Source organism: Odontomachus brunneus, unplaced genomic scaffold (assembly GCF_010583005.1).
Source record: "Odontomachus brunneus isolate Ranch 3 - 2012 unplaced genomic scaffold, Obru_v1 Obru_scaffold_043, whole genome shotgun sequence".
NCBI lineage: Eukaryota > Metazoa > Arthropoda > Insecta > Hymenoptera > Formicidae > Odontomachus > Odontomachus brunneus.
Window position 1 is genome coordinate 1,264,143 of NW_022639493.1, and position 13,884 is coordinate 1,278,026.

General features: G+C 42.3%; 1 protein-coding gene across 9 annotated transcripts in view; it reads right to left on the bottom strand.

The window, feature by feature from the left end:
* LOC116844600 (latrophilin Cirl-like) overlaps nt 1-13,884 on the bottom strand; it is a 682,731-nt gene that overhangs the window by 67,631 nt on the left and 601,216 nt on the right. For all 9 annotated transcript variants that reach the window (XM_032816364.1, XM_032816366.1, XM_032816365.1 and 6 more), the window contains one exon: nt 8,687-8,873. In XM_032816364.1, the coding sequence (XP_032672255.1) occupies nt 8,687-8,873 (187 nt within the window). The remainder of the gene's footprint in view (nt 1-8,686; nt 8,874-13,884) is intronic.

The following is a 13,884-nucleotide window of genomic DNA, read 5'->3' on the forward strand; positions in this document are numbered from 1 at the left end:
TCTCTCTCTCTCTCTCTCTCTCTCTCTCTCTCTCTCTCTCTCTCTCTCTCTCTCTCTCTCTTTTGGGACGGGAAAAAGGGACAATAAAAACGGATAATAACAACGAGACGCGCGCGATCGAGAAGCTACAACAGGGGATCGGTAAATCGAGAACGATGACGGTCGAATCATCCGGTAGCTATTAGCGCAATACAAGGCGTCTGCGAAGCAGAACGGATTCTATATCGGATTTACCGCATTCATTCACGGGATGAAGCGTACGAAAATAGCTGGAAGCTTCACATTTTTTTCTTAATACGCGCCTTAATACTTTGAAAAATATAAAAGGTCAGAATCTTGATATTTTCTGTCAAAATGGTTCATTTAGGGTAATTGTGTCGCTAAGTGCCATATTTTCAGTGGCATATCAAGAGGACCGTCTATAAATTTACAATTTATCAAACAAAATTACTTTTCTATACACTCCTTTGACTCCCTGAGTGTAATTATTAATTTCAAACAAAATTGGAATAAATATATATACACAATATTACAAATACAAAAAGCATTATTTTTTTTTTAGTTTTCTGATAGTTGCTTTATTTGTGTATCATTATTGTTTAATAGAGACATATATAGATAATAAAATAAATAAATATATATATATACATGAAATATATATATATATATATATATATATATATATATATATATATAAAAGGCATTATTATAAATTATAAATTTTCTATTACTGTATTTCCGAAAAAGAATGACTAATATATATTGTTGAAATTTGTATATAATGTCTCCGTATTAATTTTTCAAAATATCATAGCAAGTTTTCATTCAAATCTCACAAATAATTTAGAGAATATTAGAAATAGAAATGAAAGATAGTTCGCTGACCTCAATACGTACAAAAAGTATCAATTTTAGTTGCGAACATCTCAGCTCTCAAATAGCCAATTTTCTTCTAATTGCACGAGAACAATTAGATTATATTCCACTGTGTAGCGCAAGTTTCACCGAATTCTCACGAAACTCATTTCACGACACAACTACCTTAACAATGACTCTCAAAATTGGTCTGCATCGAAATACCACCCTCCAACCGACGGAGAAGCAGTCACAGACCATCTTTCGCGTGACCCGGATGCAACATGGAAGTCGCGCGTCGTCACGTCGTTTAGTTCCCATCGCTACCTCGCGCGCCACCGGCGCGCGAGTTTATTCGCGGCGTTAAATCACGGCGAGCCAAATTTCGTGTAGCGACTCGACATTCAATTTCATTAATCGCTCCCCAAAGCTAGCCCCCTTCACCTCTTGTTTTCCTCCCTCCCGCGTTATCCACCAATTTCACTTAAATCGTAATCTCGGACGCGTATCCTCCTCTCCTTTTCCTCCTCTTCCTTCTCCCCTCGCTCACACACCCACCTCGCTGTGTACCGCGGCTTTTACCCCTTTCGCGCCGGCACCCTGCAACATCCGCTCCCCCTCCCCCTCCCCGCAACCTCCTGAACCCCGCCGCTTTGTCCTGGTTGCAAGCGGCAGACGGTTAATCTGCAATTGGTTTCGCTAGCGGCGCGATTAAACGGAATTCCCAAATGATTTCGGCCGTTTCTACTGCGCTCCGCCATCCCGTCCTCACCCCCGCACGTTACCCCACCCCCCTCCTCCGCGCAGCCGAATATTTGCAGGCAGGATGCGAAATTTCCCCGGTCCCGGGCGCGATGAAGCGATGCGCCGCGTAGGATGCACCCCTACGTCTTCTCCCCCTCCCCCTCACACCCCCGGTTATGCGTAATAATGCGTCCCGCCGCCGCCTTCAAGCGAGCGAGTATTCGTTTACTAGCTTCGGCAGCGAGATTACTCAGTCGCGAGAGGCTGAAGAAAGAAAAGCAGCGAGAGAGCGAGGGTGAGGAGGGAGAGAGGAGGACAGGGCTGACAGAGGGAGAGGAATTAGTCGGCTACGCGAGAGCCGAAAATTCACTACGATTATTAACACGGGCGTACCGTATCGCGGTGGTAATCGATCGTTTCTCCGCCGTGCTCGCGAATGTTTCGGGATTGTATCGAGAGTCGCGAATATCGACGCTTGGCGCTACTAATAATAGTATCAGAAATATCTGATGAGTACTCAGACAGATTCGAATTAACGAGCAACCAAACATTGTTGTGCACAATCTTTTATAAAGATTACATACAGCAATTCTTTGAAAATTGAGAATTTGAGAGTAACGTGAAATGATTGTATAATTGTGGTAATAACGTATAGCTCTTATCTAAAAGGAACGTTGGGAAAATGTTAAATGTACAAGACTACGGGAGTAATAAATACATTCGCGTGAAACTGTCCCGACGCTATCGGGGCGCAAGTCCCAGCGCGAAAAGCCTCTAAGTGTATATTACGCGCGAATTGCATTCGGTTTTCATATTAATAATGTTAATTAGGCTGCCGATACCTCGATGTGGGAAATAGAAACGTTACGTATTTAATGAGGGAGAGAAACGCGATCGAGGGTAGACGATAATTAGCGAGTAACACTAATTAAATTCTAAGCAATTAGTGATTATTGCGAATCTAGCGATATGCAGCAGCCGTTACGCGGCGGATACGCTTGCTCCATTTTGTTTGAACCTTGAGCCAGGATGGATCTCTCAGCAGCGCCCATTTCTAATCAAACAACAAATTACACATACACACACGAGACACATACACACAACTACACATACGAGACGGTATTACGACTAAACACATTGCAATGCCGTTTCGCTCAACTAATGTTCCACATGTGGAACGGTGTTCTATTCAAAAGCGCCGCGACAATTTTTCGCGACAATTACCGGACTGCGGCAATTACTGAAAACGGCTTACAGCGTGTTAATGCGATTATCGACCACACGAGGTCGTAGTACGGTGAGGGTTGTTAAAGGGATTTTCAGGGAATACCCAAGGTAGGTAACCCAAGCACCTTTCGCCGCTGAATATACAAGCGCACGGACATGCTTGCCAGATAAAAAAAACCACCCCTGTGCTTCAGACACCCTGCAGTTAAGGCAAACGCTGTAAATTGTTAATAACCAAACGCAAACTACAAAAAGAAACGAGACACAAAACGATGAAACAAAGAAAGTAAACGAAGTTGATGTATGCACGGCGACGAGTTCGATTTCATCATCATTCTCGCGATTTGACCCTCCGCAACTCCACAATAATAATGACGTTATCATTATTATTGTACGGATTTTTATTTGGATGATTGCAAAATTCGACGTCGTAATTAGGAGTCAATTAATGTTGCAATCGCATTTATTTGAGAAAGAATTAGGATACGATATGATTTGATACGTACATTGTATGCAGAGAGGGAAGTTTCTTCCAAGTATTCTTTCCTCCTTCGTGCATTTCAGATAATATGGACAATGTAGCAATTTAACAAAATACATTAAACATTAATAAATAAGACAGTAAGTAGAGAAAAGATCCAAAGTATTAATTTACGAAATATCTATTGCGAAATATCTCAATTGTCATATTTCATACGTGTATGATAATTATCGACAGTTCGGGGAACGCGTATCTTGCAATTATCCTCGCCGTATCAAAGTGATGAAGAGTCGCGAAGGGCCACGCGAAACCGTTGTCGACGATTATGATTTCGAGTACACGCCGAAAAGGTGACCACCGATTCTCAAACTATTCCGCGTCAGAATGCGGACTGATGCGTGGGCGGAAGGTATCGATCGATCGCGCAACGGTGATTTTAATGAAGAGCAAGGACTGAGCATCAAAGGCACACAGTCGCGGTGATAATAATTTATTCCGGTATCGATACGCACAGGGAGGGAGGGAGAGAAGGATCATCCTACGCGAGAAGATTAAAATTCTCTGGAAACCGGGTTCTATCTCTGTCTTTTTCTCCCTTCCTCCCTCCCTCTCTTTCTCTCTCTTCCTATTTCGCGCGCGTTTCGACGCAAATGAGCATCGAGAGATTTCAATGGCGCTTGCAAATCGGACATGGATATTACGAATTTTTCGTTAAACCTTTATCCCATCATTAATGAGAAAAATATAGCGGATCCTATATTATATGTTCTTTTCCGGGTGCATATCGATTTGGAAAAAATCACCGTGAATTGCGCGAGATGACAGAGAGAAAGAGAAGCGGAAAAACGATCGAGACTTCTCCATGCACTCGGAAAGGTCCGAGCTTTCCGATTATCAGTGAATTCAATATTCTCTCTCTGTCAAGATATATATTTCTGGAACACAAATTAATTTCTTTTAAATATATCATAATTGATATTCACAATTTCTTTCTCTATACACAAAATTCACACAAGAAGAGATTCCATTAAAACATATTAATTATATTATTTTGAAAATATATTATCGAAATGTATGTTATATAAATCAGTTTTACTTTATTAGATTAGAGGACATCTAAATCTATACCAAAAATACAGCTGAATTAATTAATACAATTAATTAATGTAACTCATTGAGATTTGTTATCTACTCTGATATCATAATGAACATAATAGTCGCTTTCCGAGCAAGAGCAACGCAAATTAATCATGCTAGTATTAATTTGTGCAATTAATCAAAAATACTCCCCATTTCTTTTCTGACCTTTCAATATTAATCAAACCTTGTAACTACGGCTTGTGCGGTTTATTTGCTAACAAACAAAGACAAAAGCTGTAGGATCAGTTCTGAAACTTTTCTCTCCGAAATACAGACTTCGTTTTCCTCTTTTTCTCTGTCTCTCGTATTGCCCATTTTTCGATCGATACTTCGCCTCGACACATCGTCCTTTATCAAATAATATGTAGTAACATAACAATCCGTATTCATATCCTTTTTATTACCGCGTTCAACTAAATACTAAGTCCGTTTTACCTGATAAGGTAACTGCATATCGTATAATCGCGGATTAAACATCAAATAGACTGACATCTCGCGCCAGACGTGTGCTATGAATACAGATATGAATACTGATAACGCAAAAGAGAATAAACGATAAAAAGCAGGAGTCTGAAGAGTACTTCTTTCAATGAGAGGACAGATTCATCTGTCCTCGCCATAGACAGAGATCGACTGCTTCACAGGTAAAAACATCGAATGTAAACGTGATGGAAACACGGTGGGATCGCGGAAAATCGTCTGTGAAATAGTTGGATCAAACTTTGCGTCGCGATAGGTTTACACGCCGTATCGTAGTATGCTGACGGGTAATACGAGAGATTTCGGATTATCGTTGAATACGGAGTTGGGAAACGCGACGAGCGAGAAAGTATTGCTCGCGGTGATACTCCGTGAAGCAGTCAAACAGTCTATAACGCGATCCACGTGAAATCAAAGGATGAAAGAGTCCGAGGATGAACCGCAACGTAACTAGATGGACGCATATCTCCCTTGTCTACACCTCCGCTGTACAAGTCCATTCGCGGAAGCGTGACGAATTTACGATTCACAATCGCGAAGCAAAGATTCGCGATCCCAATGATTGATTCGTATGTACGGGACGTTGGAGAATTTCATGTTTATATTCCATGTTTCACTTTTACTTTCCGTCGTCCCCAGTTACGCGTCTCGGACTCTCGAAGGATCACCTGGAGATCGATCGCCATGATTGTCGCCGAAATCATTCCACACGCCTTTCCTCTTCTTTCCCCTTTTTGAGTTCTCGTCTCCCTCTGCGAGAATTACGTATTCACGATCTTGGTGAACTCGCGAAACTTTTGCTCTTCGCGTCTTCATCCCCGGCAAGGGAAGCGCGCGATCGATCTCCGAGTGAAGTGACGAATGCGACATGTACTTCGCGACAACGGCGACGAGAGGCGCGAGGCGGATTCTCACGAGGACCGTGATAGCGAAGCTATCGCTGATTACGCGACTCTTCCTAGCAGATCCGTCGCGAGACGCGCTCTTCAATGGTCCAGCAATTGGCCAGTTCGCTCGACCATGTGAAGCGGTCCGTCACCGACCTCGTTCCCCTCGCCTGGTTCTTCTGTCCAACCCCACTCCCACCCCCCTCCGCCCTTTGCACTCGTTCTTAATCTATGCTCCATTTTGTCGACTTGTGGGTGAAAGAAGAAAGATGTATAGGGAGTAGGGTGTGCAAGGAAACGCTCTTCGGATTCCTTCGCAAGAGCTTCTAGCTAAACGGGCGAGTCAATACTCGTGGTCGATACGTAGCTCGGCTTTGTCCGCGCTATAATTAGACGCGATGCATGCCGAGTCGAAATTTGAAGCCTATTTTCGACTTGAAACTTCTTATCTGTATATTCTGAAGGATTAGTGTACGATTCCATAACAGCACTGCCAGGATGACATCAAATGACGTATTAGTGACGTATCATTGACGTTGGAGACGTAACTAATGCGTTATTAAAACGTCATTTGACGTCATTATTTGCTGAGCTCACTGTTCAGAGCGGAGTAACGTTTGACTCCGGGCTCTGAAGCAACGTCAGATTGTTTGCGACCACTTTTATGTGCAATGTAGATTAACCTCTAAATTTTCGCAAAATATTTTCATTATTTTTGAGATATGAGTAATACACCCTTGACTCGTGAAAACAGAAGTTCTCCTTAGCGTCTCTAAATGGTACAAAATGTCACTACCCGTTCCTATCAACTTTGATTAACTTAACCGGCTAATTATTCCAACAGAATTGACCATCTGTCAGTTCTGACTAACGGGAAATGCGATTGGTCAATTCCGTTGGAATAACCAGCCGATTGAGTTGGCAGAAACGGGCACAGAGGTCCTAAAGAGAACCTCCCAGCAAAACTGCAGGTTAAACAAAATCGAAAGAGGCTGATAATAAGCTTCAGAGTACCAAAGTAGGCGTTAAGTGGAATACCGAGGTCGAAAGAAGGATCAAAATTTCGACTCGGGGTCACGCTTGAAATTTATCATGCCCACTCACATCGGCGGAACATTGCTCAATTATATTCCGTCGATGGATGATTTCGTGATCGATCGATCGATCGACCGATCACGCGCGGCTCCGTCTCGCTCGTAGCGGAGCTACGCTCGGAACACGCTCGTTGCATCCCTTGCGGTATGCGAAGCACCGAGATAGATCGGATCGATAGGTCCCATAGATCGCGCGGCGAGGTTCCGTTCAAGGTCATCACATCACCGGACCGCGATCGGTATACGTCAGGAAACGTTTCTCGTTAGCGGCGCGAAACCTTCTCGCAGGTGTCACGCGCTGGAGACTCCCTGTGTGGAGCTCACGACGAGAAATGGCGGATCGCGCGATAACCGCCGAAATGACAAGCCCGATCTACGATCTACGGCCCCGACGTCTCTTTTAATTGGGCCTCGCTCGTTACTTCCCGCCTTTTTCTAAGCGCTTGCGAAGGATCGGAGACGGCGTCTCGCGAGCAGAGCTGAGTGTTCTTTTATACCGCAAATCTATCGGTCGCTTCTGAGAAACGATGTGCAGATCTTTAGGGTGCTTGTTTCGGAAAGAAAAACAAACGTATAATACGACGCCTGGACGCTAAGACGACGATGCAAAATTTTAATCGTCAGGGATATCGTCCCTCCAGCAAAGATTGGAAAAATGTTTGCCAAGTTTCACCTGAGATATTCTTCCTCGCAATTCTACACTTCATTAGAGAATAATTAAGGTCAATCGGCGATACGTTTGTTGTATCTATTTCCCTCTCTCTCTTTCTCCCTCTTTCTTTCTATTCTCTCACACAGCCGATAAGAATTTCTGATAATTATCTTCTCCGGTAATTTTTTCAATTGCAAGAATGTAGAGAACCCGCTTTTCATCTTGTCGAACGTTTGCCTTGTTAAAAATTGCATTTGCCCATGGGAGAATTAATTAGTCTTCCGATAATTACGCTCGACAATTTCTCGATTATATATGTATTTTATGCCGCGACTGCGAGCACAAATAATCCTTCCCGGCATATTTTGCGCGCAATTCTTCCGATTGTGGGCTGTGCTGTATGGCCGTATCGGCCGATGCGAAATGTGCAAATAGTCTCGCGGAGAAATCAAATTTTCAACGAAAGAACACACGTGTGCGCGAGCCATTGCTCGGCGTTGAATAATTCGTTTTGACACGCAAAAATACACGAGAAAAACAATTTCGTCAGTGTAACAGAATTTTCTGTGGGAACCAGATGAAAAACTCAGTTGTAGGAACAGAAAGGTTCCTGTAGGAGATTTCCACGCAGCTAATTGCTCTCAGTTATCTCCACCGAGTTGCTGAATACAGCCGAATGTTCAAACGAATGTTTCCGCACGGTCACAGTAACAAAAATATTATTTCTCATCAGCGAGCTTTTCGTCTGATTCCTATTGCACGAACCAAGACTATTTTTCCTTGTATATCTATTCCCGAATTAAATAGAGAAGAGAGGGAAAAAAGAATGATCATTTGACGCGCGAGAGAAACTGTATTACGTAACGTCGTCTTTCAATCCTACAACACCGTGCGTTCTCTTCGTTTTCCGATCGAACGCGCACCGCGGTGCACTTATCAGTCCGGAAACTATCTCGGTCAGCTCTGCTCGCGGCATACCTCAGAGGCGGAGACAGGATCGAAGGGATGCATATATATGTATGTATGTATGCTGTATGTGCAGCAAATCGAACGAAGTCAATCACAGCAAATGTACGTATATTATGTACAGAAAAGCGTACGGTATTACTACGCGTGCGGTACTCACTCGTTGTTCAGCACGCGGAACGACTTGGGCGACATGCAGTTGACGCTCCAGTCAGTGTTCCCGTGCTCGTTGCATATCGTGATCGAGAACCTGCCGTAGTTCGCCCGTATCAGATGGATCAGCTTCCCTTCGCCGCACTCGATCTCCAGCGTCTTGCCTTCGCACGCGTACGCCGTGTCGTACCTCTCTGCAATCATAAGCGGAAAAGGGCATGATTAGTGGATCGGTCAGGTCAGTCGGTTGGATCATTTCGGAATTTGAATTTCGCGACTTTTTTCGCGCAAATGATGTACGCACGCAAGCTGCAGCAACGATTCGCGATCCGAATGTAGAGACAAACGGAGCATTTATTGTGCGCTCTGGGACATCATCCCCTCAAGCGTATAAAGCATTACAGGCCAATATCTCGGAAGAAATACGTCATGTGGTCCATTAAACCCTTAAAATGCTTTCAAGCATCATGATGGAATTATTTTTTTAAGCGCTTCAAAGCATATGTAGCGCGTCTAATGGACGCATCCTTCAATAATAAGATGTTCCTTTCAATCAATGCGTCCGCAAAATGCAATAGAAATTTTTTTCAAGTTTCTTTATTTTCTTCACAGCAGTCGATTTCATTCATTAATTTAAATTCATCAACAGTGTATTGCGAATTTTGGGGGGATATATAACATTCCACAGCAAAGCCGTATAAATATAATATTGTTTATAGAATACGGTTATGCACGGAAGCAATATTAGTCTATCCTTATCTGCTCTCAGAGAGAGAGAGAGAGAGAGAGGGGGAGAGGGAGGGAGGGAGGAAAGAGATTATACGCGCTAGGCCGAACTTCTCGCACACATGACGTCCATTGCAACCGAATCCGCATTGGCTTCCGCTTCCGGAAAGCTTCCGCGTGCGCGAGAATCCTGAAGGATAGATGCGTTATCGCTGACGGGATTATGTCGCTGTGCGTTGCGCGGTATTTAATCTATCTATTCGCGCGGCCGCCTTCTCGCGATTTCGCGCGCGGGTGCAGAAGCTCGCGCGGGGGATTTCTATTTTGAAAACGAAGTTTTTGCGTTAGGATTATATGTATTTCGAATGAAAGGAATTTATACTTTGTTTCTTCCGCGGGAAGAGCCCGCGCGTGTGTGCGCGCCATTTTCGAAATATCGTGAAAAATTTAGCGCTAAGAGAGAAATAACTCGGGCGTTTTCAACGAGACGTTAATCGCTCTTCCGTTGCATCAGCGCGTCGGATCTCGTGCGTTCCTATGAGAGAAATCCATATTTTTTTTAACTGCGATCTTGGTTGTTATTTCATCACAAGAAAAATCTACAGATCGCTGCTACTTTCAGCAGCCTCGCTTCTCACGATCGAGTTCAAGTAGAGCGAGAGATCGATTAATCGATTTAAAAGAATACAGAATATCGACAGAAATTCGTATTTTGTATTGTTTCTCTATTTGGTTGTATAGAATTGTAAATGTGTTTATTCAGATTGAAAGCGCGGACAAATGTCAATAAATGGCCGAGTAACCCATGTTACATAAAAAATTTAAAACAATGTGTAGAAATTTCTTTTTTTCCATGTTTTATATAACATGAAGTATTTTGTTATTCATTGGAATTTGTATTTCTATTCTATACATACATTTACAATTCTATACAAACAAATAGAAAAATAGTGCAAAATACAAAAATTGCATTATATCGATATCCACACAGAAAAAAGATTAGCTGTTGCAACAAGAATTTGTGTCTGGCAGCTAAATTTCGCTATAACATACGGATATCTAAAAATATCTATCAGTAGACATATATTTAGTTATAAAGCCGATGTACAGAAATAGTAGTAAAAGTTTCAGTTAGTTTTTTAGCAACAAATATATTTTCAACAAATCTTGATTAGTTGCGGCAGTAAAATCTTTTTTTTCCGTGTGTCCTCCTTAAATTCCAGCTTACTCTTCCTTATTATTATACCTATATTTGCGCTAAAAAAGACCTATTGTTATTCCCATTAAATTTCTTTTATAAACTTAATAAAATTAGCAAATGTGGTCAAGTTACCTGAGTAGAAATTAATCGGGACTTGTCTCAAATCTGTAAAGACCCTAGCTAAGTATACCCCAAAATAGTCTTGCCATCGTTGTGCCTAAATATAGCTAAGAAAGATAATTTTTTACTGAAAATCGGTAAGTAGGTCTTGAATAGATACTGACGTGGATGCTCTTAAGAAGGCCTGCCATCGTTGGGTCTAGATATAGTCAAGAAAGACAAATTCTTAGTGGAAATTCGTAAATGGTTCCTGAGTAGACATTGACGTGGATATCCCTAATTAATTCTACCTTTGTTGAGCCTACATATGGCTAAGAAAAGCAAATTCTGAGTAAAAATTCGTAAATAGGCCTTGAATAGGCACATATACCCATCAAACAAAGCCTGTGTTCATAGTTATAGTCATAGTCCAGTCAATTTTCCTCAAAAATAGTATTTAAGTTGAAAATTTCACATCACAGACTACAAACTGCATTTAAATTTTGTTATAAATAGGTTATTTTGTGTGTATGTAAAATTTTACATTCTATAGCGCATAGTTAAATGTAATAACATAGGATCTAGTTAGGTATGCCAAGATAGAGTCTGGTTATGCGTACCAAAATAGAACCTAGTTAAGCGTGCCAAGATAGGGTCTAGTTAGACATATCAAGGGTGCGTTCGAAAACGTCACCTGCTGAGTGCTCTCCCTCTCTCTTTATCTCACTCTCATATCTCTCTCATTCCAACGCAGCGGGTGCACTCGCGGGTGACGTTTCCGAACGCACCCCAAGATAATTAGGCATGTCAAGATAGGGTCTAAGTTAGATTTACAAATCTGGCTCACGGCGTTACATTTCTGTGCAGGATCTAAGTGGGTTTGCCTTTGCAGCCTAGATAAAAACAGGGAAAAACTGTATAGGCCCTTTCCATGTCCCGTTTTAAATTTCTACCCAGTTATATTTCCATAATACACTTATACTATGCTGTGTTATTATATTTTACTACGAGTATTATTCACTTTTTTCACCCTAATACTCTTAATGGACTAAACTTTAAAGTGATAATATAAATGATAATATAAATGTATCTATCTATACTGCGGTGAGAACACATTTTCTGAAGTGACCGATGTGAATCCAATTCCAACTCTAACGTTTATTAACGCGACGCATAATATCCCGGCGCGCATAAATGTAAACGCTTCGACGCGGAATTCGCGGGTAAACTCGCCGCTGTAAATTCACTGGCGCCGTGGCATTTCCGCGGAAAGTCCTAACCGCGGACTAAACCGGCATTGTGGCGCGTCGGTACGGAACTAATGAACTCACGACGAGGCTTTCACGGACAGAGTTATTACACCATTCCTCCCTCTCCTTCCGCTCCTCCCGCAGACTGTTCCTTCGTCCTGATCCTGTCCACAAGGTGCACCTCTCCCCGCCTTCTTCTTCTTCAACTTCTTCCTTCGTTCCCTTCGCTTCCTTGGACGTCAGCGTATTATGGTTACCATCCCCCTAAATAAGCTTGGACCTAGTTTTACGATTCCGTTCGTCCCTCAACGTGACGGTCGCCAACTCATCGCACCGTTGCACACGAATGCACCAGATGGCGGGACGTATCCTTACGCGCTAACTAATTTGGATCTTTAGATAATTGTATCATCGGTGTAATTTTGATAATTTAGACTTTTAGTCATACTCAAAGTAGCGTATCTCGAACTTAAATTGTCATTTAACGATGATTCGAACAGATGTTATGATAATTAACCGTGTAATTGCAAGCAAGGAAATTCGACATGAAATAATTTTGGAGTTTTATCGAAGCCAACCGAATTACTCAATTTTTATGATAAGAACTCACAATATATATGCAAATAAACATATATGAAAAATACTTGAAACAAGTAATATTTACTTGAATGCAGTATGTATTTTTCTGTACGCAATCGTGAAATTTCGAACATGCGCTATTTTTATATCGATTCTACAAATGGATTATGCTTTCTACATTTCCCCCTTCGAATATATTTAAGCGGCTGTGAAAATTTCCTAATTAAGTAAAATGAAACGGAGAGAAGAGAATACAACACGTTACATTATTACATTATTACTTTTTACTCGAGCAGTCTCTATGCATAATATCATAATATCCAGTATAATACCTCTCTTTTCCTATAATTATTCGCGAATTATAGGAGAATGTAATATGCCGGCTTTAACGTCGCATATCGGTTTTGCATTTGTACAAAATTGCACACGCAACAAATTTAACAAGACAGATTGGCAACGGGAACATGGCACGGGGACAAATTTAATAACGGCATAGATCACGGTGGGAGTATTCCTTTCGCGAGGTCATTAGCCGGGGCACATGTCCAGCCGTCATTATCGATCATTACATAAAGAATCCTCCGGGAATGAAGGAAAAGAAAAAAAAAAAGAAAGAAGATCTCGGGGCAGGCGTCGACTTGCAAAAAATTCGAGAACAAAGCGACGGCTGAGTAACGACGCGCGTGTTTCGCGGTAAATTACTGCGTGCGTGGAAACGATGGCGGGGGATGGAGGAGAGGGAGGGGGGTCAAGGTTACTGCGAGATTACGTGGAGGGCACACGAGAAGGAGCGCCACGATTAACGTCCTATTCTCTCGCTCGCATTCGCCGGAACGGCTACGAAGGAAGACCCCGTCGTGTTCCACGCGCTGCACCGACGCGCAAGGTCACTCCTAAATTTTCGTTCCCGCGAAGTCCGTCCTGAGGCGAAGGGCCAACTTTGAATCCCACTGCTCCCTCGTGAATCCCGCTCTTGGTTTAGCAACTGAGCGAAGGTCTTATGCATTATTATTTTGATCAGCTGCTCGTAACTGAATCCATGTCGTACGTTGAATTTGAAATGAAGGAGGAGACGTCAAATACGCTCGATACTCGAGGGGATTAACGAGACAGATAAAACAAGTAGGCGAGTTTCATTTCGCACCTACGAGGTATGCACGAGTTCTTATGATAACACACGAAGGGGTGAAGAAACGAACTTACATTCGCGATTAAAATCTTTTTTCATCTGGGCCAGGTAAAACGCTTCTTGAAAGTAGGATAAAGTATCCTTGTAAGGTCGGCGTATATCCTTGATAAAAATGGCAGAGTGCCGGGGAAGAAGAGAGAAAGAGAGAGAGAGAGAGAGGG